The sequence below is a fragment of the Pleurodeles waltl genome, chromosome 5 (assembly GCF_031143425.1).
Source record: "Pleurodeles waltl isolate 20211129_DDA chromosome 5, aPleWal1.hap1.20221129, whole genome shotgun sequence".
Classification (NCBI taxonomy): domain Eukaryota; kingdom Metazoa; phylum Chordata; class Amphibia; order Caudata; family Salamandridae; genus Pleurodeles; species Pleurodeles waltl.
The window spans coordinates 241,812,602-241,837,347 of NC_090444.1; the positions used below are offsets into that span (position 1 = coordinate 241,812,602).

The 24,746-nt window shown below is 44.8% G+C and overlaps 1 protein-coding gene across 8 annotated transcripts in view; it reads left to right on the plus strand.

The window, feature by feature from the left end:
• Window positions 1–24,746, plus strand: part of EML4 (EMAP like 4) — a 636,979-nt gene that overhangs the window by 334,641 nt on the left and 277,592 nt on the right. For all 8 annotated transcript variants that reach the window (XM_069233976.1, XM_069233980.1, XM_069233975.1 and 5 more), the window contains exon 2: window positions 19,971–20,153. In XM_069233976.1, the coding sequence (XP_069090077.1) occupies window positions 19,971–20,153 (183 nt within the window). The remainder of the gene's footprint in view (window positions 1–19,970; window positions 20,154–24,746) is intronic.

Genomic DNA, 24,746 nt, shown 5'->3' on the forward strand with positions numbered 1-24,746 from the left:
GTTCTGCAAAGTCGATCCTGGAGAGCCGGGTCCATGCCAGGTTTAGCATGTCCACATTTAGAAAAAATGTTTCAGAAATCTACATTCTTCTAAATGTGGATATGCTAAAAACCTGGCATGGACCCGGCTCTCCAGCACCGACTTTGCAGAACCCTGCACTAGTGATATGTTTTCCAGGTGTCTCTCTCCTGTACTGCTTTTCTCCCCCATCTCCGCTGAACTCTGTGGAGAGCAACTTGCAGACTGTGTGCTTTACTTGCTCCCTCCATGTTGTGCTCACCCTTGTATCCTTCTGCCCCGTGTTCCTTCGCTTCCATGCCCCCGATATTGGTTTCTTCCCCTGCTGCGCCTCAAAAAGAAAAAAAGTCCTTCTGAGCTACTTTTTAAATTGTTTTTTACCGAGCCAACTCTGATAGGTAATTAAAAGGAAGAAAAATATAGCATCCTAGTCATTGTGTAGTTCCTCCAAAATGACACGGATAAACACGTCATGGTGTCTTTTTTGGGGGGGGGGAGGGCGCGGGGGATTACTCTCTAGCTAAGCTGCCCATCATGGGGAATGCTGTACACCATTGCTTAAAGCCATTGTCTAAAGTCAGTTTGTTCCAAAGGCGAAATCTATTGGTATTGCCAGTGCTTGTTAGGTGTGATGTTAGCCAAGGCCTTTTGATTTTACTAACATTATCCATTGAATATACTTACTTAATGTGACTTTGAACTAGTCCTCTTCATCCATTGCTCAGTTATTGTCATTTGCATTTTTCTATTGATGCTTGACTTCCCATCAAAAGCACCTGCCTGATAAGGTGTGTATGCACTACTCTTCCCTCTGACTCACTGCTTATTGTTCACTCTTTTGGCCTCTTAGACAGATTTTCCTTTTGCTCTTTAACATTAAGTCCGTTGCTTGAATAGTTTACTTCTGGACTTGGTTATCATTAGAGTTACGCCTTTGCAGAGCACGGTATAACCTGGGTATTAATGAATATATATTATAATGTATATTATTTTACCGGGTTTAGCATCTTGGGTGTAAACAAATATCTCTTATGGATGTAACCGTATCTAGCTGAAATATATTTATTATCTTTCTCACTTAGCTTCGCTTGCACTAGAGATGCTTTGTTTTGGGCAATTTACTTCGACTGTGTTCTACCACACATGTATACAAAACTGTACAAGTGTATAATTTCAGTCCTCTGTGGTCCGGAGTTGAAGGATGATCCTACAGTATTTTGGATTTTTTAATAAAAGTCGATTAAAGCTGAACAAATTTGGAGAACAAGGATTCGACTGTGCGACTTGGGGAAGGGGGGTGTTGCAAGTATTGTATTCCGATGTTTAGCTCGCAGTAGCACTCTCTGTTCTACAGCAAATCTCAACACATGATATGCTTTCTGCAAATTATGAGAAACTGATGACTGTCCACATATCTGCAGCATTATTTGTCCAACCTCAGACAAAGGGGACACATTCTTTGCATTTTCAACAACCAGGGTCTCGTAAAACTTGCACACTGAGTTTTTGACATATGTAATTAGAACACATTATGGAAAGAAAGGCTACTAAAAGCATCTCGCTGTATTTTCCTAACAAATTATATACAATAGCTTCAAAGTGGTGGAAGTTATGTGGTCCGCAGAAGCAGATCATTTCCGAATCTCAGCTAGATATATACTGTATTCATGGGTATACGTGTAAACATGTTAGCTATGAATTATCCTTTGGAAACACAGTGCAGTGTTCATGGTTTTAGATGGCCCCTTGGCGTTTGTAGACCTGGTGGAGGAATGGACTAAAAAGGGGGGCGCCGTTTTGGGGAATTGAATTTCATGACGGGTAGGCTTACCAGGTGTTTGGGTTAGTCTGTATTTAAAATGTGTAGTTTGAAAACGTTTGTAGTGTGTATATTGTGCTTAAGATATCTGGGCTTCCTGGTTAATCCCATTACACTGCTGTTCTTACTGTGAGCTCCCCGTCACACTCCTGGCTCTTAGGGTCTGGTTTTGGGTTGTCTCATTGATCTCGCATTGTGATGCAGAGGAGTAGGCTGTTCTCATTGGTTGCTGTCAATGCAATCAAATACGCAAAGAGGATGGATGTGTTTAGAGCCAGTGGGTGGTTTGTTGGATTTCCTATTTGTGTGCCAGGGTCCTTGTTCTCTTTGGTGGCAGACTTTAACGTTGTGTGGAGTAGGCAGACGTTAGGTGCACATGTTCCTCCTTGTCTTGCTGTGAGTGAGCCATCTGAGTACTTCAGATGACAATCGTGGTATGGCGTAGTGGAGTGCTGCATTGTAGTAGTTAAGATGTGGCAGACATGATGCAGTGCAATCAATTTATGCTGAATATTGGGCTTACAGTTTGTATTGGAAATGTACTTTAGTGTTTTTGATGTTTTTGGTGTAATTACACAAGTTGCTCAGATGGATGGTGCAAGAGTTTATGATGTTTAGTAGAGGGTGTGCTCCAGTATTGTCACGCCTTGCCTGGTCATATTGTCTTGTCTGAGTTGCTATGGCATAGTTTATTGTACGCCGTAGTGTGGGGGTGGGTGGGTGTGTGTGTGTGTGTGCGCGCGTGCTTTTAGACAGTGTTGAACAGTCTTGAATGATATCTTGGATTGTAGCATGGAGTGCTGCAGTGTTGTGGTGGTTGGTGTCTCGAAAATTGGTGTAGTAAGATATGCCATGGATTAGAATTGTCTGGCTGTAGAAGTGTGGAGAACCCAGTTTGGGAATTAGGTGATGGGCTGTGGTAAGCTGCGGTGTGATGAGGTGGTGTTTAGTCTTATCTAGTGCAGCCTTATATGGTGTGATGTGTGTTATGTTGGGGAAATGCCATAGCCTCTAGTGTGGTATGATAAATTGTATTGCATGATGTAGATACATCTGAAAGGTTTTGGTGTGATGCGTAGTATCATGATGTGCTGTGATGCCGCGCAATATAAAGACTGTCAACAAGCACTTTAGGAAATTAATTTTATAATTGTTGGTGGTTAAAACCAGCTCATCTGTAGATCCTAATGCATAAACCCATATATTGTACCACAATTGAGCTATCGGGGCATACGCTTTTTTATGTAGCAAGACTGGGAAAGTAGACTTTATTTAGTCCTAACAATCCTGTGGTATTTTTGAACAAATGTCTTAGTTATTTTATTCTGCAGACTATTTTACAGCACTTTCATGATCGCATTTTCAATCTCCTCTGTCAAGTGCGGTCGCAGATGCTAAATAAATCACAAGTAATAAAACGTAAAAGTGGCTTGTAGGTCTCCATTTCTTTTAAGCTTATTTCCCATGACAGTACTGCCAAAATAGACAACCTGTACTGGTTTTGCCAAAGAGAAACGTATTCCAAAGAGAAAGGCAAAGTATTTTTACACTTTTTTTTTAATATGGTTATCTAGGATTGCAAGTTACAAAAATACCATGCATGTTTGGATCAGGCCTCAAGGCGGTTGCCACTCAAAGAAGGGCTCGCGTGCCTCTGTTTGGCGTTGAGGAGAGCATTCATCAGATGTCTGTAGTGAGGCAGATACAACTTTTGAAAACACGCTAAAATGAATACTGCCCCCCCCCCTCAAATTACTTCACCTTCATCCTGTACATACAATTAGGCAGAATAACTCGGCCCAAACTCTCCTAGGACAGCCCCCTTTGTTCATCTCTATAGTAGAAAATTACTGATAAACATTTAAAAAATAAAAAGTAGAGTGTACTGCTAGGCTGTGAAGTTAAGATGAAAAGATTGCTTGTTTGCTTGTGCAGCACATGCCAAACTTAAGACTATCGGCTATTAAACTTTTGACTTCTGAGGACTCTGAATGAACAATTACTGGACTTTGGGAACCGCTACTGAGTAATTACCGGATATCAGGGACCCCGGACTAAATTAGTTCTATGATTTGAACCTCCAAATAATACACAAAAAACACAGATACAAGTATTAATCAACTACAAAACTGATTATTTTTTTTACATTAACAAATATAGAAAAATCTAAATTTTCTTTTTAATGGGCAGGTGGATCGTTTATAAATGTTCTTTTTAATCCTTGAAGATAAAGGAGTATGCTTGAGTCTAGAAAATCACATTGTCGTTTTTGCTTGTAGTGCATGCTCTTTGCCAGCTTGTTCCTACCCTCCACCCACGAATCAATATGATAACCACCTAGTTTTTAGACTCCAGTTACCAATTCTTTCACAGAATGTTATAAATTTTTTACATTTTCACTTTGTTTTTTATATATTTCATCAATCTGCTAATATCATTTAATTTTCTAAACGATCACAGACAGCCTGAGTAGGCATCACCAGTGGTCCGCAGGTTAAGAACCGCTGACCTTAGACCCCGAACGCTGACTTAGGCTACATTAAAGCACGGATCTATTCAAAGGATGCATTGTTCCTTCATTTCTTGCAGCGACTACCATTATCTGGTTATTTTGTAGCGATTGCAATGCCCTCATTTGGCCGGGGCCTGTTCCCTGCTTCTGACGTGGACCCTGCCAGGATGCTTCCTTTAAAGCACCTGTTCGCGCTTTACAAGTAGCATTTTATTCATTCGGAGTGGGAGGTTAACTCATCCGCTAAAATACCTGCTCCACCAATACCCTGTGATTATTCAGGACAGATGTTTCATCTGTGTTTAAGTGATCCATCTTCGGTTTATCCACGAACCTCCGTGTACATTTCACCTACTATCTGGTGTCCATGTCTGATCCTTTTTTTTTTTTTTTTTTTTACTGTTCGCCATTTAAGTGCATTTATAGACCCAGCCCTACTCCAGATTGACTTCCACCTTTCAGTACTCTCTTGATCCCACCACCAGACCCTTTTTTGTTTGTAAGTCTGTTGCTGAAGACAAGCCAATCGAAATCAATGCGCAAGAAGACTGCTTCTCACCACCTATGCCATTTCAACTTAACGAAGGGAAAAGCGCCCGCCCCGCAGTGGGGGGGCACGTCCCGTTAGGAGACGGGGCCTCCAAGGCCCTGGGGCACTCCCCCCCTTTCCTTCTGCCGGGGGTGCCGGAGTTCGGCCGGATTTCCGCCCTGGCGCCTCGCGAGGCGTTAGGGCGGAAGTCAATCCTGCAGGGGGCATGACGTGGGGCCGGCGTTCGCCGTGCGCCGGTTCCGGCCGGCGCATACTGGTGGGGGGCTATTTAAAGGCCCCCCCAAGAAGGCTAGACCTTCTTTTCCTGTGTGCGGCGGCGGGACCTGGCGTGCGGCCCGCGATTGTGCATCTGCTAAGTTTATGGAGGAGAGAGGGAGCAGCATGGTGCAGCAGGTATTTCACTTTCCTTGTTAAAGAAGATTGGCCATTATGGTTTCTTCTTGGTTGGGCGTCTGCGTTATTTGCAGAGCTTATTTAATGTACACAATAACTGTATGAAAAAGCCCATGACTGGTGCAAGTGATGTCGGTGCGCGCAGATTAGCAGACGGGGTCTATACATGCGTTCTATGTAGAGGGACCCTCCCGTGATAAGGAACCAACAGCAGTTCTCTCCCCCTGCGGTGACGCTCCATTGGCGCCCAGGCTACGCTCTCTTTGGTGATGTGTGGTTGGGTCCGGCGGACGGGCCCTTCCCCCCCGACAATCACCTGCCTATAGCGCACGTGCTGCCACGTTTCACCCAATTCCAGAGAAACCCTTCTTTAGATAGACAGGTTTGCTGGGCGATGAAAAATCTAAGCCTCTTTTTTACAGGACTGGCTTGTGTTCGCGGGTCATCATTTTAACGATGACCTTGTGGCTTGCATGGTCTCCAGAATAGTCAAATTCAATATTTTACAGCGCCTAGAAACGAAAAGAGTACCGTTTAAAGCGCTATATAGTGTATTTATATTTAGGTATTTTATAGCGCTCACTACCGGAGTCGAAATCAATAAATTATTACGTTCTTGTCATTTTCTTCGTGCTGCGTTAAAAGAGCCCGCGGGCACGCCCCTTTTTGCCGGAGGTCACTGATTGGCCGGAGCAGACACCTCTGCTGAGCCCCTAAATTAGCTGCCTAAGCTCCCCCCAATTATTGCCTGTTTACTTCTCGGGTAATCACGGGCGACGGCTGCAGTTAGTAGCCACAATGGGGCCTCGTCGTGCCTGTCCGTCGTCATTGCTGTGGAATAGTCACGCATTTGCATGTCTCTTCCTGAAACGCGATTTCTATAGCGCGGTCGGCGCTCCCTCTCGTCGAGGTTGCGACCGTGGCATGGACAGTTTGCAAGGATCGCCCGTGCGAGGGCCCAGTGTGGCGGGCTTCCTTAACCTGGAAACACTGATTTTCCACTATTGCTCTCCTTGACTAGTGAGGGTGAAAGATGCCAGTTTTCTTACGCAGTATTTGCTCTTGTGGACAAGGCGGTAAGATTTAAGGAGCGTCATTTTTCTAATGATTCACTGTAACTTCTGTTGTATCTTAGTTTTCATTTCCGTGGCAGCAGTGTCGTGTTTTGTTGCTGTTTTTTCAAGACAGCGCACATAAATTGTACCCGAGAGACGAGGTGCGATGTAGTAATGTCTTGGCTGTGGGAGACGGATAGAGAACCAGAAAACAGGTAGACAAATGTTATCTACCTGATGTGACTTAACACTGTTTTGGGTAATTGAAAAACTAGGCGAAAAATGCTCCCCTATTACATTATTGCCCTTTTCAGCGATGAGCTTCCTGTGCGTGTGGAGACTTGAACTGTATAACTCTGTAAACTAAAGTAGGCCCTATTTTGCGGGCAGGGCTCGGGTCGGCAGGGCTGCATCTTCAGTTTCTTTGTGAAGGACCAGGTAGTTTGCACCCGAGTACTTCTACGGGGTGTGAACCCGTAGGCTGGGTCTTTATTTATATGTGAGGGGAACGTGGGGTATAGCATCACCACCTCCAACAAGGTCATCTGTGCACAACGTTTCACGCCTTTGATGTTGATATGATAAAATGCATACTGGGTGCTGTAGTCTTGGTTCGACTAATTGTATAGATGCATCTGCTAGCTATCATATACCACTCCGCCCCCTACTGGAATCGTGGGGTCATGACAACAAGAAGTGAGGTGCAAACCGTGGTGTCTTACTGAATTACCGAGTTAGTCTCGGTATAGTCAGTGCTTTAGATGGAAAAATAGAAGTGCGGGTACTCTGTACCAGAGTACCTGCTTGTTTCTGAGAAGTGCCGGTACTCTCCAATTAAAAGTATTACGTTTTTCTTGAGATATGCCGGTATTCTCCCTTGCAAAATAAAAAAGTGCCGGTACTCAGTACCGGCCCATTTGAAGCACTGCAGTATAGTTTGTTTGAGCAGCAGGATTTCTTCATAATTACCCAGAAATCCACATACGCCAAAGAAGCTTTTTTCCCCCCTTGCCTCAAAGTCCCATTTCAGCTTAGGCAAGAACAGTAGAGCTCGTGCAACAAAGTTACTGCTGATGTCACACAGTGACACATCTGGAGGTATTTCTAGAATGGCACCTCGATCTCCAGTACCCTTGTTTTATGATGTAAAGCCTCTGCTGGGTACTAATGCAGCACTTGAGGCATTGAGGTTTCTTCCTAAACTCGGATTACAAGTAGAGGGGCGCAGGCATCACTATAGAGTAGTGGTTTTCAAACTTTTCAGTGTCGCGCCCCGTTCCCCCAGTTGAAAAATAAAAATCATTGGGGCCCACCTTTACCGGGTGAAAGGAGTTTTGAAGTCACTTGAAAGAGGTACCTTGCTATTCGCGTAAGTACATTTGGTCTACAGTTTCTTCTGAACTCAGTACTCTCCTGTGAGGTAGTTCGATCTCAGTTTAGAATCATTTCTTAATCAACACACATACTGTATGAATCCTTGGTGATGGGTCTACATAAGTACTTTAACAGCATCCCTGTTCCCGAGTGTAGATTTAGCGCCTTTTGTTATCAAGGGTTCACCTTCTCGGCAAGACAGAAGAGACGCCTCGCTGTTTCTTAGGGAGGGACGAAAGTCCCCAGGCTGGAGGTGCTTTGTTCACAAGGGTGCTAAGGGGTGATGGGGCCTTTTTTCGCCTGAGCATTTCCTCATGGAAAACAGTGGTTTGTCCTGGGTTTTTAATACAGTCTCATCAGTTGTCCCAAAAGTCTGTTGGCGACCAGTACTTCCGGGAGCAGCAGGTTGGAGATACAGGTCGTGCCAATTGCTGGTCATTCTGGTTCTAATGTGGATATTTGCAGGTGAAAATTCAATGGGGAGTGTATGGGGAGGGAACAAATAAAATGTTCAGTTGCTAAAGTCATGCAGGTCATGTTAGCACTGGTAAGGAACCATGCAGGCTCCAGCTGGGGTGCAGTAAGTGAGCACAGGGGTACACTGAATCCAACGTGCATTGAATTCAATCAAGGGGTAGGTCTTCCTTGTTAGCAAACTCTAATTCGGAGAGCATGTAGGGGGCTGGTTAGCAAACTCTAATTCGGAGAGCATGTAGGGGGCTGGGCTTGGTCGCGTGCAAGCATTAACACATAGCAATAATGTATATCCCCGTTTCCTGCTTTAAACTAGGGGCAGGGACGAGGTCAGCGGTTAGGCCTCATAAAAAGGCAATGGCGGCGCCAAATACTCTCTTGGCACAGGAGCAATTTTCCTCAGCAATAATTGGAGGGGGCATTACATATAGGTAATTTAGGGTGCCGAGTTAACATGGCTCACCGCAGGATTTGCAATAGAACATGATGCTACTCTGCGTCTGTCGGTGTTCTCCATCCTTTAAAGCCTGGGCGGTAGAAACAGAACCCCAGTCATATACGGAATTTCTAAAGGGGCTCCTGGGGTTGGGATAGCTTGACCAGCTAGGGTTTGCATTATTACCTGTAGTGCACTTCCAGCACGTAAGGAAGGTCTGGCAAGAAATAGGGTGGGAAGGCTCCTTAACACCCTGATGGTGCCACAATGTCTGCATCTTAGGTAACTAGCAATGGGAGCTGGTAGATGGAGCTTCTGTTGTCCTTTGGTTGCATCGCGGGGTGAAAGGCTGATACACGAACATATTTCATTGCCTTAGTGGCTCGAATTGAGGGGGATGGGGGCTCCTGCCCCGGGCCACCCTATCTCTCACCTATGGCGGGTGAGATACATAATCATTTGGGAGCCCATCCCTTCATCCTTTTGAGGTCAGATCAATGAATACCAATTTTACAGTAACCAAGCTACTGTGAGTCCGTAAATGACTCGGGCAATTCAAAGAGGTACCCGTATGATACCTAGTTAGTTCCTTGTCCTTGGGTTCATCGGTATGTTTGGCAAAAACATATCTCTTCGTTCCGTGAATGGGCACTGTTTCATCATGTGGTGTTGGCAGAGAGGCACCGATGTGCGCCAGCATGACTGCACTCACATCTCATGTGTAATTGCACAGCTTACACGAGCCCCTCCCTTCTCGAGCCTTGGGGCTCCTTTCCCTGCCCAATGCAAGCCTAGCGGGGGGCATAGCAAACCCTCGCTGGGTCAATTGCAGGTTGTCTCTCTCTCCCTCATCTTAGCGGGTCGTCTCTCTCTCGCCCTGTCGCTGGGACCCCTGTGGTCCCACTCCCTAGGAGGCCTGTTCCGGCCAGAACCCTATGATGCTTCAGCAACATTCTGCTGGGACCACGGCAAGCAGCTGCTCACTTGACTTATAGGCATCCTGTTGGTGGGCAGTTGAAATCTGTAAGGCAGTAACCCCCATTTCCTGTGGGAGAGGGGTGCACTTCCTCAGCAAAGGTTTTCCTTCACACGGGTGAAGATGAACGGGTTCGGTATTAGCTCTCTTCAGACAGGGCGGCGGACTCAGGAATAACTGCGGCTCCCAACTGGTTGTTTGGCGGTCACTTCTTCAAGGGGCGGATGCCGCGGCGGCAAACGCAGGTATGTTCTCAGGGGAAGCAGGAGCAAGCGGCTAGGGGCCTCCCCCTGTTTGCTGCTGGCGTTGTATGCAGCCGGTGATGCATTGGAAATTGCTATTCTGCTTCGCTTATGCCTCGCTTCTGTTAAACACACTCATGCTTGTTTTCTTCTGTTTCAGTAGCAGGATGGTTTATGAGTGCTCAGTCACTCCTTTGTCTGGCAGGCGGCTTACAGGTTGCCTCCGCTCCGTAAGCCCATGCCGGCAGGGGCTGCGCAGCATACACAGTGGTGATCGTCGGGCTGAGAGTCGCTCACCTACAGCGACTGGTCCTGAAGGTGAAGGGGGGCGGGGGACTTCTGTTCCCAGACCTCTTTGCCGTATACAGGTGAGACTTGGTCAGCCCCTTTTTTTGGGTGGGGTGGGCGAAGGACCTTTTGGGCCCTGGTCGCCCTTGTGGCGGAAATTGAGATAAAAATGTGACTAGAAACAATAGGAGGGGTTCCCCAAGGTGGGGCCCCCAGGAGGACATCTGGGATAGGATCCTGAAGTTCTGAGCCAACCAGCGGATGTACACACCAGATCAGGGGGTAAGAGACCTCAGATCGCTGGGGGAGAACATGGGGCTCCAGCTCTTGGCTCCCCCCATTACACCCCAGGGCTGATTGGTGTTTGGAGGGGGGGCGGAACCCGAAACTGGAGGACAAGGTACCGTGTAGTCAGGGTAACCGTCCCTCCTAGGGATACAGGTGACACATGGGTCACCTGTGTGGTCCAAATGGTGGTTCAGGACAGGAAGGGATCCTGTCAGATTGGTTATGGTCACAAGAATTTCTCAGTAACATGTAAATAAAAACTGTTTTCCCTGTTGACTAACCTTGCCATGCTTGCTATTTGATGTTTGGCTTATTGAAGTTATGAGTCATTTTGAATTATGTCTTTTTGAAATAAAAGATACTTCTTCCAACGAGTAAAGCTTGTCGTCTCGTGTATTCCTGGCGGGGGGAGTGTGGGCCGTTTTGGAGGCCTCCGGATCCTAGGGAAAAGCGCCCGCCCCGCAGTGGGGGGGCACGTCCCGTTAGGAGACGGGGCCTCCAAGGCCCTGGGGCACTCCCCCCCTTTCCTTCTGCCGGGGGTGCCGGAGTTCGGCCGGATTTCCGCCCTGGCGCCTCGCGAGGCGTTAGGGCGGAAGTCAATCCTGCAGGGGGCATGACGTGGGGCCGGCGTTCGCCGTGCGCCGGTTCCGGCCGGCGCATACTGGTGGGGGGCTATTTAAAGGCCCCCCCAAGAAGGCTAGACCTTCTTTTCCTGTGTGCGGCGGCGGGACCTGGCGTGCGGCCCGCGATTGTCCCACCCACCCTCTCCTTTATGTTTAGTAGTTTGGAAAGAAGTTGGGAAATTGAGATAAAAATGTGACTAGAAACAATAGGAGGGGTTCCCCAAGGTGGGGCCCCCAGGAGGACATCTGGGATAGGATCCTGAAGTTCTGAGCCAACCAGCGGATGTACACACCAGATCAGGGGGTAAGAGACCTCAGATCGCTGGGGGAGAACATGGGGCTCCAGCTCTTGGCTCCCTCCATTACACCCCAGGGCTGATTGGTGTTTGGAGGGGGGGCGGAACCCGAAACTGGAGGACAAGGTACCGTGTAGTCAGGGTAACCGTCCCTCCTAGGGATACAGGTGACACATGGGTCACCTGTGTGGTCCAAATGGTGGTTCAGGACAGGAAGGGATCCTGTCAGATTGGTTATGGTCACAAGAATTTCTCAGTAACATGTAAATAAAAACTGTTTTCCCTGTTGACTAACCTTGCCATGCTTGCTATTTGATGTTTGGCTTATTGAAGTTATGAGTCATTTTGAATTATGTCTTTTTGAAATAAAAGATACTTCTTCCAACGAGTAAAGCTTGTCGTCTCGTGTATTCCTGGCGGGGGGAGTGTGGGCCGTTTTGGAGGCCTCCGGATCCTATCAGAAATATCACAATTGGCCTGTGGCCCTCCCGTTCCGTCTTGGGGCAGGTACATTTTCTTGTACCTTGAGCACATCTAAGCTATTCCTAAGCTTACTGACTTATACTACTTAGAGACAAGTATTGGAATGGGACAGTTCTGCTTCCGACAGTGTAACATACACTTTGAACCATTGTAGTATTAGACACATTTCTAAATTTGTCAGCTGTTTTTTTCTCAATAAAATTACATTTTTCTTAAGAGCACGGAAAATGCTTCCTTGACTTTAAAATTTGGGGCAATAGTATTTCATTTTTTCAGTAAGGGGTTCTCTTCATGCTGTAATCTTCAGGCATATGAAGTTGTTCACCACTACAAATCAGCTGTAGTTGCTAATATAATGCCTCACCGTTACACTGAGTGTTAAATGTTAAATGTTGAATGTTTTATAAATAATAGTTGTAAGCAACTTAGTGGCTTAGTAATGCTTCTTATCGCCTGGTTTCCTGAATAACTAGTGGCTAGTTACTCAGGAAACGTCCCCAAGGCGTACTCAGGGGGTCCGCAACTGTTTTACAAAATAACATAATGTTAACATTAATGAGTTAATATTAACAAAGTACATAAAATAAAGAAGCAAAATTGAAAAACATTTTCTATACTTCAAATTGAATCGGAATTTGTAGAGCACACTACTCTCCTGCAAGGGTCTCAAGGCACTGGTCCTCTGTGCTTCAGTCGAAGAGCCACGTCTTAAGGTCCTTCCTGAATTGAGATAACGATGGTGACCGCCTTAGGTGAAGGGGCAAGGTGTTCCAGCTCTTTGCCGTGAGGTAGGCGAAGGATCTTCCTCCAGACGAGGTCTTCCGTATGTGGGGTAGGGTGGCTAGTGCCTGTTAAGCGGAGAGGTCTGGCAGGGGAGTAGAAGATGATGCCGTAGTTGAGGTAGGTGGGTCCTAGGTCGTGGAGAGTCTTGTATGCGTGGACGAGGTGTTTGAAGTTGATCCTCCTCTCAATGGGAAGCCAGTGGACTTCTCTTAGGTGTCTGGTGATGTGTTCGCGGCATGGTACTTCCAGGATGGGTCTGATGGAAGTGTTTTGAATGTGCTGTAATTTTGTCAGATTCTTCTGGGTGGTGCCAGCGAAGAGGGCGTTGCCATAGTCGAGTCTTCTGGTGACCAGAGCGTGGGTTACGGTCTTGCAGCAGTCATTCGGGATCCATTAGAAGATCTTCTGGAGAAGTCAGTGTGTGTGGAAACAGGAGGATGCTACAAAGTTGACCTGTCGGGTCATGGCAAGCAATGAACCCAGGATGAAGCTGAGATTGCATGCATGCTTAGTTGGGTGGATGCTCAGCGTAGGAGGCCACAAGGGGTTGTCCCAGGCTGATGTGGAAGGTCCCAGGATGAGGATCTCGGTCTTGTCAGAGTTCAGCTTGAGACAGCTCTCCTTCATTCAGGCAGCAATGGCTTCCATCCCGTTGTGGAAGTTCTTCTTGACAGTTGTAGGGTTTTCAGTCAGTGAAATGATCAGCTGGCTGACGATGTTTAGTCCATGGCTTCTGACGATGAATGCAAGGGGGGCCATGTAGATGTTGAAGAGTGTGGGGCTCAGAGAGGAGCCGGTGGGTACTCCGCTGCTGATCTCTGTCGGTTCTGATAGGAATAGCGGGAGTCTGACTCTCTATATTCTGCCGGTCAGGAAGGAGCGTATAAACTGTAGGGCCTTGCTGCGGATGCCAGCTGCATGGAGTCTGGAGCAGAGAATGTGATGGGAGACCGTGTCGAAGGCAGCCGATAGTTCCAGTAGGTTGAGGGCTGCTGTTGGGCAGCGGTCGAGGAGCGAGCAGGTGTCATCTGTGGTGGTGAGGAGGGTGCACTTTGTGCTATGAGTGTTCCTGAAACCTGATTGGGAGATGTCCACGATGTTGTTATCCTCAATGTGTTTGCGGAGCTGTGCGTTGATGGCCTTTTCGATGACCTTGGCTAGGAAAGGCAGCAGAGAGATGGGATGGTAGTTCTTGAGGTCCAGAGGGTCTGCTGTGGGTTTCTTCAGGAGTGGGTGAATATTGGTGTGCTTTCAGTCCTTGGGGAAGGTGGCTGTCTCTGAAGAGCAGTTGAGAGTGTGGCGGAGTTCAGGTGTGATGGAGTTGTTGGCTTTGTTGAAAACATGGTGGGGACATGATCAGTAGGGGCTCCGGAGTGGATGCTGCTTATGATGGATCGGGTCTTGGCTGTGGTGAGGTTGGTCCAGCAGTGCAGGGTCTGTGCAGGCTTGGAGTATCCGAGCTGGGGGCTTGTTGGTGGGCTCAGAGGGTCTTTGGGTCCTAAGCTATTGTAGATTACCTTAATTTTTCGATGGAAGAAGGTGGCTAGTCTGTCGCAGAGGTCCTGGAAGGAGGCATGTTTGTAGCTTCCGATTAGAGTTTGGTGAATTCTTGAACGATGGCCAAGAGCTCTTTGGAGGAAGTGACTTGCTGAGGGTCTTGATGAGCTGTTTCTAAGTTATCTGTTCCATTTTCTATGTGGGGAGCGGAGGGTGTGGGGGTGAATGGTAGGTGTGGTGATGTAGTAATGAATGCAGTGGAGATCGGTCCAGTGTAGCATGGAGGTGTTGTTGACAGTGATGTTGCTGGCGGAGAAAATGGAGACGCGTGTGTGTCCAACGATGTATATTGGTGAGGTGACCAGTTGCTTGAGGCCGATAGAGACAAGTTGCTCGAGCAGGGAAGCGGTGTTGTGGTTGTTGCAATTGTAGATGTGGTAGTTGAGGTCACCGAGGAGAAAGTAATTTGTGGAGGTGAGTGTGTGGGGAGATATGATGTAGACGATGGAGTCTCTGAAGGCTGGAAGGTGGCCGGGTGGCCTGTAGATGAGGGTTCTGCTGAAGGTGGACTTGGAGGTAACTTGGAAGTGCTCCATGAGGGAGAAGTGTTCTTCTGCGTTGGTTGTCAAACGGATGGTGGATTTGTGTACGATGGCCAGGCTACTTACTGCCTGGCCGTGGTCACTTGATTGTGAATTACACAAAATAATTAAATAATAGTGTTTGGTGTTTTTGTGTGTTTGTGTATTATTTTGAGGTTCAACTCATAGAAATTGATAAGGCTGGGGTTGCTTGGCTTCCAATAATGACTCAGTGGGGGTCCCCACATTTAAATAATGATTCAATAGGGGGTCCTCAGAAGTCAAATGTTGAGAACCGCTGGTCTAGGACTTTCAAGTGTGGGTTTTTGAGGGATGCATGATGATCACTGTGTTTAGGGGAAAATCTCCTCTTGTGCTCCAATGCTAGTGAGAAATCTAAGCTTAAGCTTTGTCTATTGCTCTCCTGGTGGCTGCCTCCTTCACCACTGTCAAGTGGGTGGCAGCATTACTTGTTATCACAGTCCACATGGAATGGTAGTCAGAAGAGCTATTGTTGCAGTGGACACTATTGGAATACTTCTTATGGGTTCCAGTTCTATTGAATTGGGCTGGGTGTTTTGTGTGTCTGACAGTCGTGTGTTTGGTTTTCGATTTGCAAATTCCAATCACAGTGCCGTGATTACTGCACTGTTAAAGACTACAGGGAGTGCAGAATTATTAGGCAAGTTGTATTTTTGAGGATTAATTGTATTATTGAACAACAACCATGTTCTCAATGAACCCAAAAAACTCATTAATATCAAAACTGAATATTTTTGGAAGTAGTTTTTAGTTTGTTTTTAGTTTTAGCTATGTTAGGGGGATATCTGTGTGTGCAGGTGACTATCACTGTGCATAATTATTAGGCAACTTAACAAAAAAAAATATATACCCATTTCAATTATTTATCATTACCAGTGAAACCAATATAACATCTCAACATTCACAAATATACATTTCTGACATTCAAAAACAAAACAAAAACAAATCAGTGACCAATATAGCCACCTTTCTTTGCAAGGACACTCCAAAACACTGACAGAATCCATGGATGGCAGGCTTTTATCTGTTCACCATCAACATTGCGTGCAGCAGCAACCACAGCCTCCCAGACACTGTTCAGAGAGGTGTACTGTTTTCCCTCCTTGTAAATCTCACATTTGATGATGGACCACAGGTTCTCAATGGGGTTCAGATCAGGTGAACAAGGAGGCCATGTCATTAGATTTCCTTCTTTTATACCCTTTCTTGCCAGCCACGCTGTGGAGTACTTGGACGCGTGTGATGGAGCATTGTCCTGCATGAAAATCATGTTTTTCTTGAAGGATGCAGACTTCTTCCTGTACCACTGCTTGAAGAAGGTGTCTTCCAGGAACTGGCAGTAGGACTGGGAGTTGAGCTTGACTCCATCCTCAACCCGAAAAGTCCCCACAAGCTCATCTTTGATGATACCAGCCCAAACCAGTACTCCACCTCCACCTTGCTGGCGTCTGAGTCGGACTGGAGCTCTCTGCCCTTTACCAATCCAGCCACGGGCCCATCCATCTGGCCCATCAAGACTCACTCTCATTTCATCAGTCCATAAAACCTTAGAAAAATCAGTCTTGAGATATTTCTTGGCCCAGTCTTGACGTTTCAGCTTGTGTGTCTTGTTCAGTGGTGGTCGTCTTTCAGCCTTTCTTACCTTGGCCATGTCTCTGAGTATTGCACACCTTGTGCTTTTGGGCACTCCAGTGATGTTGCAGCTCTGAAATATGGCCAAACTGGTGGCAAGTGGCATTGTGGCAGCTGCACGCTTGACTTTTCTCAGTTCATGGGCAGTTATTTTGCGCCTTGGTTTTTCCACACGCTTCTTGCGACCCTGTTCACTATTTTGAATGAAACGCTTGATTGTTCGATGATCACGCTTCAGAAGCTTTGCAATTTTAAGAGTGCTGCATCCCTCTGCAAGATATCTCACTATTTTTGACTTTTCTGAGCCTGTCAAGTCCTTCTTTTGACCCATTTTGCCAAAGGAAAGGAAGTTGCCTAATAATTATGCACACCTGATATAGGGTGTTGATGTCATTAGACCACACCCCTTCTCATTACAGAGATGCACATCACCTAATATGCTTAATTGGTAGTAGGCTTTCGAGCCTATACAGCTTGGAGTAAGACAACATGCATAAAGAGGATGATGTGGTCAAAATACTCATTTGCCTAATAATTCTGCACTCCCTGTATACGTACACTCTGTAGGAATGTGGAATTCCTATAGCCTGATGCCCGGGACAAATTGTTTGGGGTCAAGGTCAATTGGTTTTCATGTCTATTTTGTCCTTGGGACAAGTAGGCTCAACCCCCTGCAGCACAAACCCTTTTGCTGTCAGTTTATAGTACCAAATTATGGCTGAGGGAAGGGCATTGTCTGCAGTTAAGGTGATATTTGTGTCCATAGGATAATGCTGTTCGAACTTCTACTTATGGTTCATTAATGCAACGCATTTATTAGGGCGAGCGATCTAAGGAAATGTTGTAAGCCTCGGACTGCATTACTGACAGTGGTTCCAATTTAAAAATGTATACACACATTTGCAAAGTTTTTAACAAAATGAGGCTACGTAGAATGCTCCTATAATGCACTCTGATTAGGTTCAAATATTTGCAGCATTTTGAAAGCAAGACTCATGATTAATTTCCAAATAAATTTTTCACAAAAAGTGCAGCTAGAAAAAAGGTTTTGCTAAACAACTGTAAAAAAAAATTTAGGTACCGTTTATTTGACGCATCATGTAGTAAAATGTGTTGATGCATTGCCAGTGATCCAGCTGTTCTGGGCTTGTGAGAAGGGCTTGTACTCTGCTATACCTGATGTGCAAATATGTATTTGAATGAAAAGGGAATTTAAACACTGCTACCTCTGGTGTACCTGCCCCTGTCTGTTTGCTCATGAGTAAAGCTTGAAATATTGCCGTCTGTGCTGTGCTCATTCTGTGTGTGGGAGAGATGCTTGCCTTGCTGCCGACAGTGCTGTGCTTCTTCTGCGTCTGCTTTGGGAAGCTTCTTCCCTTTTAGTCTTTTTTATGTCTTGCTTAAGAATCCCTTTTGCTATTCTAAAACCTAAATTATTGGCTTTGTCAGTGAGTGTATTTAACCAGAGACACATGGCCTCCTATTGGCAAAAGAACAAGTCGTGATGAGCGTTATTTTAAATTCAGTTATGTTTGTTAGAACTGTTTGCTTGCTGATTTAGAATGAGAATTAAGATTGATTTACGTGGAACATCAAAATCTGAGCATGATCTGGGGAATATATGTAAGCATACATATGCTTAAACTATGAGTATCATAAATGCCTCTGTGGTGGAAACTTCAAAGTTCGATATGGTGGCTGCATGAAAATGTGCTTGAAGGACTTGTGTTGGAGCTTTCTCAATGCAGACTGAGAGCAGAATATTAATCAACATTGATATGTATTGTCTGCTTCTCTGTTAACAAGACTTGAAACACAAGAATATGGAGCTGAAACCCGGAGCTAGCAGGATTTTACAAGAAGGGTGCATTACAGTCTTTCCTGGTAATGACCAAGCACAAAGATACATTTAAAAAATGGCCAAGGTTATTACAGAATATGTCTGTAGACCACGATTTCTCAGGAAACTAAAGGATCAACAAGCATGTTTTTCATAGTACTGTTGATCACAGATTGTATATGTCCTGGTAGCCTTTCGAGGTTTAAGTCTTACACATTTATGAAACATGCTATATCGGGTTACATGTATGGGGCATGATAGCAGATGCAGACACCCCATTTAATAGAATCTGGATTTTCATTGTGGAAACTGAGCACACCTTGGTTCTTTTAGTCACTTCTGAAGGTACAAGTTGGGCATTTGTAATGCTCCGATGCCACCTAAATGTCTTGATGATTCTAATATGTGGCTTATACGTATTTCCCATTTTCACACCGCCTTACCAAGCCGGTCTTCGAATGCTGTGAATTTGTGTGTTTTATGCACATCTACGCAGTGGAGCTCCGTTGTTCTGACATTGTTTTTGGGTACTTTAGCGTAAGTCACAAATGTGTTTTCATGTGATACTAGCTTCTTTTGAGTATTTCTCATGAAATAGCATCTTAAAGGATGGGTATTTGTGACAATGTGCCCAGTTGAAGTCATTATTAAGGTTTTGCCTTTTTCTGCTCCCTCACTCAGGCTCTGTACGCTTTTGGCTCCTTTTTGGGGTGTACCAAATTCTTGGTAGAAACATGCGTTTTGAACTGCGTTTTTTTTTTACCACAAGTCCATTCCGTCTCTACATATCTAACAAGAGTTGCATTCACACTGTGGCATCACACATAGCTTATGTGCCCCTAAAGTTTCTGGATATCTTTAAGGGGTATTGTCCTTATGCCTCTCAGATCTTGCAGCACGATATGAAGTTCACGTGTTGTTTAAAATATAACTTTGTGAATTAAAGCAGCGCCCTTGTGCCTTCTTTTAATGTCAATGAGTTTAATCAGTTCTTGCTAAGGACCTCTGAGAGAATAAACTCTGCCTGTCTGCTGCTTTCGATGGAAGCTTTGGGCCTTGAATGGTCTCTGGCTCGCTGGATTTATTTGATTGATCAAAAATGAGTGGAGCTTTTGAAAAAGGTTATGTGCTATTTTATTTTGGTTGACCACAAAAAAAGTCCTTGAGCCAGCAAAATGAAGAGAATCTGCAGAAGAGGCAGTTCTGTCACCGCTGAAGGCAGCGAGTCTTGGCCGAGGTTTTTCAATCCGAGGCCGTTTCCGTTCGGCCAAATGCATTTTTGGGATGTGTTCGCAGCACATTTGTTTTAAGTTCTGTACACAATGAGTCCAACTGCCCAAAGGTGATGTGGTTTATTTCAGGACATACACTGCAGCACAGCAATGCGAATGCAACACGTGAGCTACTTAAAGACATCCCAGGAGCCATGTTGGAGTAACACAATCCCCTGGTCCTTTACATGGCACTTATTTTATACAAGCCTCCGTTGGTTTTACAGGCATGAAGTTAAGATAATACATGTTGTATGCATTTTCTGTGTGATTTCGGGTTACTTTAAAAACGCAATAATAAACTGATAGATGTGCCTAGGGATTTCACTACACTTGACGTAATACTTAACTGCACCTCGCGCCCCCGTGGACGCCCTGTACCTAATGCCTCTATTAATGCTAAATAACGTCTTAATTCAACTAAACACGCCAATCAAGTTTTCCCATGGCTTCGCGTTACCGGGATATTTACTCATGTATTTATTTTTATTAACTAGATGACAGCATCTCGGCCGCCAGCACCTCCGACGTCCAGGACCGGCTCTCTGCTCTGGAGCTCCGCGTGCAGCAGCAGGAAGATGAGATTACCGTGCTCAAGGCGGCGCTGGCCGATGTGCTGCGGCGCCTCGCCATCTCCGAGGATCAGGCAGCCACTGTGAGGAAAACGACACCTAACAAAGGTATGTACCTCCCCAGCCGGCTGCAGTCTCAAGGGGGTTACTTCTGGATTGTTTTACGTTGCACGAGTTTCGTACTTGACGCTGCCATGCTTGCGTGGTAAGCAGTGCAGTTAGTGCATGCAGGGCCCGGGCTAAAAATGGAAAGTCACCCCTGGCAAACCGTTTTAGATCAACCTCACTCAGCATGACGTTTGCTAGTTAAGAGAGGGACCCAACGCCCTCTCTTGGGGGTTACCTACTCTTCACATTCCCCTCACCTGCCACCAGAGACCATTTAGCCCTGGGTCCCTCCTCGACCCACCCTGTGCAGGCCCTCCTGTGTTCTCAGTAAGGCCAGGGTGACCAGACTTCCCGGATTTCCCCGGACAGTCCCGATTTTTAGAGGACAGTCCCGGTGTCCCGACGCTTTTCTTAATTTTAAACAAATGTCCCGGTTTTTGGGGCAAAGGTCAGATCATGTAGGGAAGCATAAGTAAAGTATGAAATAAATTAATTTAATTATCTGTTACTATCAGGCAAGACAGTCCCCTATCTGCTCCCAGCAGAGACAGAGTGGAGAGCAGAGAGACGTGGGTGGGGGTGGGTTGGGGGTGCAGGGTGGGAGGTCAGGCCGTTGCTAATTTTATATATGTAGTCTTGTGCATGTGTGTGAGTGTGAGCTTGTATGTGTGTGTATATATATATTTATGTATATATAATGTGTATTCACAAAGCTACACAAAATACAGGACCGGCCAGATATAAAAGTGAGAGTAAAGTCTTCAGTCCTTTTATGTCGGACCTGTCCTAGTTTTTGCTCCTCAAAATCTGGTCACCCTAAGTAAGGCCGCCAGAAACCAGGCAGCTGACAATCGCACCCCTCCCGTCAACCCTCATTAAGTTCTCAACACCCCACTAACCAACCTCCGAGACCCTCTGGGGGACTTCCAGAAATTAAGAGAGGAAGCGCGTGGGAGGAGGGCAAAACATACTCAGCATGTACAAGCCCAAGTTTAGCGTTTTCGTTTACTGTGAGTGTTAAAATGTCCTGTTTCGTTAAATGGTTTCCATTTTTTTAATTTAAACAATTTTATTCAGGTATTGGTATTTAGCAGTACGTTTTTCCGACAGGGAAAGCATTGGAAGGCTCACTGGGTTTGAATTGCTGGAAATTATAGTTCTCCCTGTTACATGTCCTGCAGTTATGACCTTTAAAATTGTAACGTTTTTGGGGTTGCTTTTAAAACTGCAAAAGTTAATTTTGAGGGTACCTGCATTCACATTATTCCATCGAACTAGTTTTTGACACGTAGTACATATTTAATATATTCAGCCGATGCCGTTTTTTTAGGCAATAAAATAGCGAGATGTGGTGTGGAAATAAAGCATTTTTTTATTGGATGTACACTGAAAAATATGATTTAATTTAATAGCAGAGCTGTTTTAGTAAGCATACTCTCTCTGTAAATAAAGGCCCAGACGTGTCTCGCATGCCTTATTCTTCAAACATTGATTGTAGCTGTTATGGAAGAGGAGTTTGAACCCTAAAAAATGTCATGATTAGACAACATCCTGGCCCATGCCTGCCCAGGCAAATGACTCGCCATTCTCAGACTATTGACATATTTTCTTCTGCTCTAGTATGTAAAAGTGCTCTTCTGAGCTCCAGCTTGACAGCTCACTAATCCAGCTGCAAGGCAGTCTGTTTTGAGCAGCTCAGCCAAAGCATAAGGTATCATATATATAGCGCTCAAAACTATGCCCTGATGTTTTAATTGGTAATATAATGGAAGCAGCACATCCTGCCCATTAAAGGATTGACCTAGCGCAAATGCAGGATAAATATTTGTCTGCCAGTAACCCATGGGGTGCTGAAATAGACCCCAAGACCACCTCTCACTGTGTGATTTCCTGATGCCCGCTGTGCCAGAGTTTTTTCCTGACCTTATGTCTATTAGTTTATTCTTTTGAGTGACTTCATTATCCCTAAGTTTCCTTGACCCCCATCCTCTAGATAAGACTGTAAAGTTACTAGGTCTTCCTAGGGAGAGTAGTGAGTTGTTTTGTAAGTAGTGGTCGTGTTTGCTTTTTCCTTGGTGGGGTGACTGAATGAGGGCTTAAAGATTGAGGAGGAAGTTTGGGAGTTCATAGTAGTCAGCAGGTTTGGGATGAGGGAGTTGGAATTGGAAGGACAAAAGGATTTTTCTTTCTTTTTTTTAACAATAGACAAATGTAAATCTATATATCTCCTAATGGGAATAGCCAGTTTAAAGTTAGTACCAACTTTTCCCATGGATGAAGTGTTTTGTTTTGCTCATAACTTTGGCACCATTGATAAATCTTCACAACATTTTCAAGACTAGTACTTCAGTTAGTTCATCTGCTGTCTGGAAAGTTTCAGGGGGATAAGTCCAGTGAGGATCAACAAAAAGGGGGGGTGTCCCAAAACACTTTTTCCCCATGCAGTGTCTAAGGGGAGTCTCCAGTTTCTGAACACAACTACAGCCCAAACTTCTGAACAGAATTACACAAAATTTTGCAGAAAGGTAGATTGTGGTCTAGAAAGAGCCCTTTTTAGGTCGAACCTAGACAGCCCTTGCGCTGTCACTTAGTGACCTGTTGTAGATGGTTTGTGAGGTTCAGCTCCATCCAGTCATTCTGATTTGTTTATGCCAGTGTCCTTTAAAAATCCTTGCTTGCTACTTGGTAATCTTACTCTTTGTCCCACCTTTTTTTCTTTTTTTGTCCCCTCCCAGGAGATCGGACCAACTACTATCTAAATGCACTGTTCACCATTTTAAGCTCAGGGACTACTTTGATTTTTTTTTATCTGGAGCATTGGAGAGGAGTGCTAGTCTCTCTGAGCTCTGGTGGAAACAGGGCTGTAAATCTTATCTGGTCACATTTGTAAATGTAAATTTTGGTCTTATGTCTGACTTCAAAGTGAGAGGATTTCCCTATCCCTTAACCTCCTCCCCCCCTCGCTGCTTCAGCTGCCCATTCCCTTTCCATGTGCATCGCGAGAGGCCTGGGCGCCCACTATAATCCGGATCACTTTCGGTTTCCAGCACAGTTAAGCTCACGTTTCCTCTTGTTTAGGGTGGAGGGAGTCACCATTATAAGACAGAACACAATTACTGTTCTCTCAAGGAATACTGCTCTTAAACTGGTATTCGGGCTGACCCCGGGTCTGAGTGTGTTTTGTGGTGAGGCACTAGGCCTGAGGGCCTTGATAGAAATGCATCAAATGAAGCAGCAACCAAGAAGAAAAATAATTAAAAAATTATGGTGTGATGTATTAAAATCTTCGAAAGTGAAAAAGGTGTTCATGTCATTCCCCACTGTAGCGCCTTAATAGAAACACATAAAATGTAAGTGACAACAAAGAAAATAATAAAAAAATCATAGTGTGCTGTACTGTAATCAACTAGTAAACAGATTGTCAAGGACAAACAAAAATGACTACATTTCAAAAGATAAGAGTGCCCACTCGAGGGCCTTAATCTGAAATTGTCTGGAAAGCAATTCACAAAAAAGGATGTCTACAATAAAAGCAGCTGTGCTGAGCGCAAATTACAATCTTTAGAACAGAAAGATGCGCTCAAATAATCAGTTGCATTAAATGACTCGTCTAATGGGAAAGATGATTAAGTTGGAAATGTTTTCCCTCTATTTTGATTTAGCAAGATTAAAAGTTTATAGCAAATTAGAATTTTCACTATGTTTAAAGCACATTTCTCACTTTATAATGAACTGCACACAGATCATGTAGAGCTTTACATGTTTTTTTTTTTTTAAAGTACAACAAACTGAACAACCTATCCAAAGAAGGGAAAAAAGGAAATGAGAGGGCCAACATGAACAAGTATAAACATAGAGAAAGGACTAAAATTAATAGTAGAGCCCATAAACAAGGACCGCAGCGACCAAAATGTGCTGGGTTTTACAGATTTCAAATATTGTGAAAGAAATCATCTTTATATCCCACTTGTGAGTGTGACACGTCGACGTCAAGGGCGCAACAGTTTTGGAAGATTAAAATGGTTTGGCCCAGCTATAGAATCGTGTGTGTGTGTGTGTTTGTGTATATATATGTGTGTGTTTGTGTTCAAAGTCGCAAACATTTATATGCTCCGCTGTCCACATATATCATGTACAATTGTTATGGTATCAAGTTAACATACATACATAAATATACACTTTGGCACTTATTGTAATTTATTAATAGCAGGCATAACCTTCTATGTACCTTTAGGTTCATAAAAGCAGCACATGTATCCTGTGGTGGAATATGCAATTTCCCCTTATATAAAAGTCTGTTTATAGCAAGAGGCCTAGTTCAAAGTACAGTGACTCATACTAGTATATATGCTGTGAGAAGTATAGTTTGTCATATCTAAGTAAAATGTTGTGATACATTCTTGAGTTGAAAGTATAGTTGTCATGTGGGGAAGAGCCAGTTTTTTTTACTAATCTGAAGTGGAGATGGTTCTGTGGATTTTATGTTTGAGGGTTTATGTGGTGATGTCACTGTCTTTCCAGTGGGTTGGACCATTGTTGTAACTTCATGTACCCTAGTGGGAGTCTCTGATACACACTGTCTCCCTTTCACAT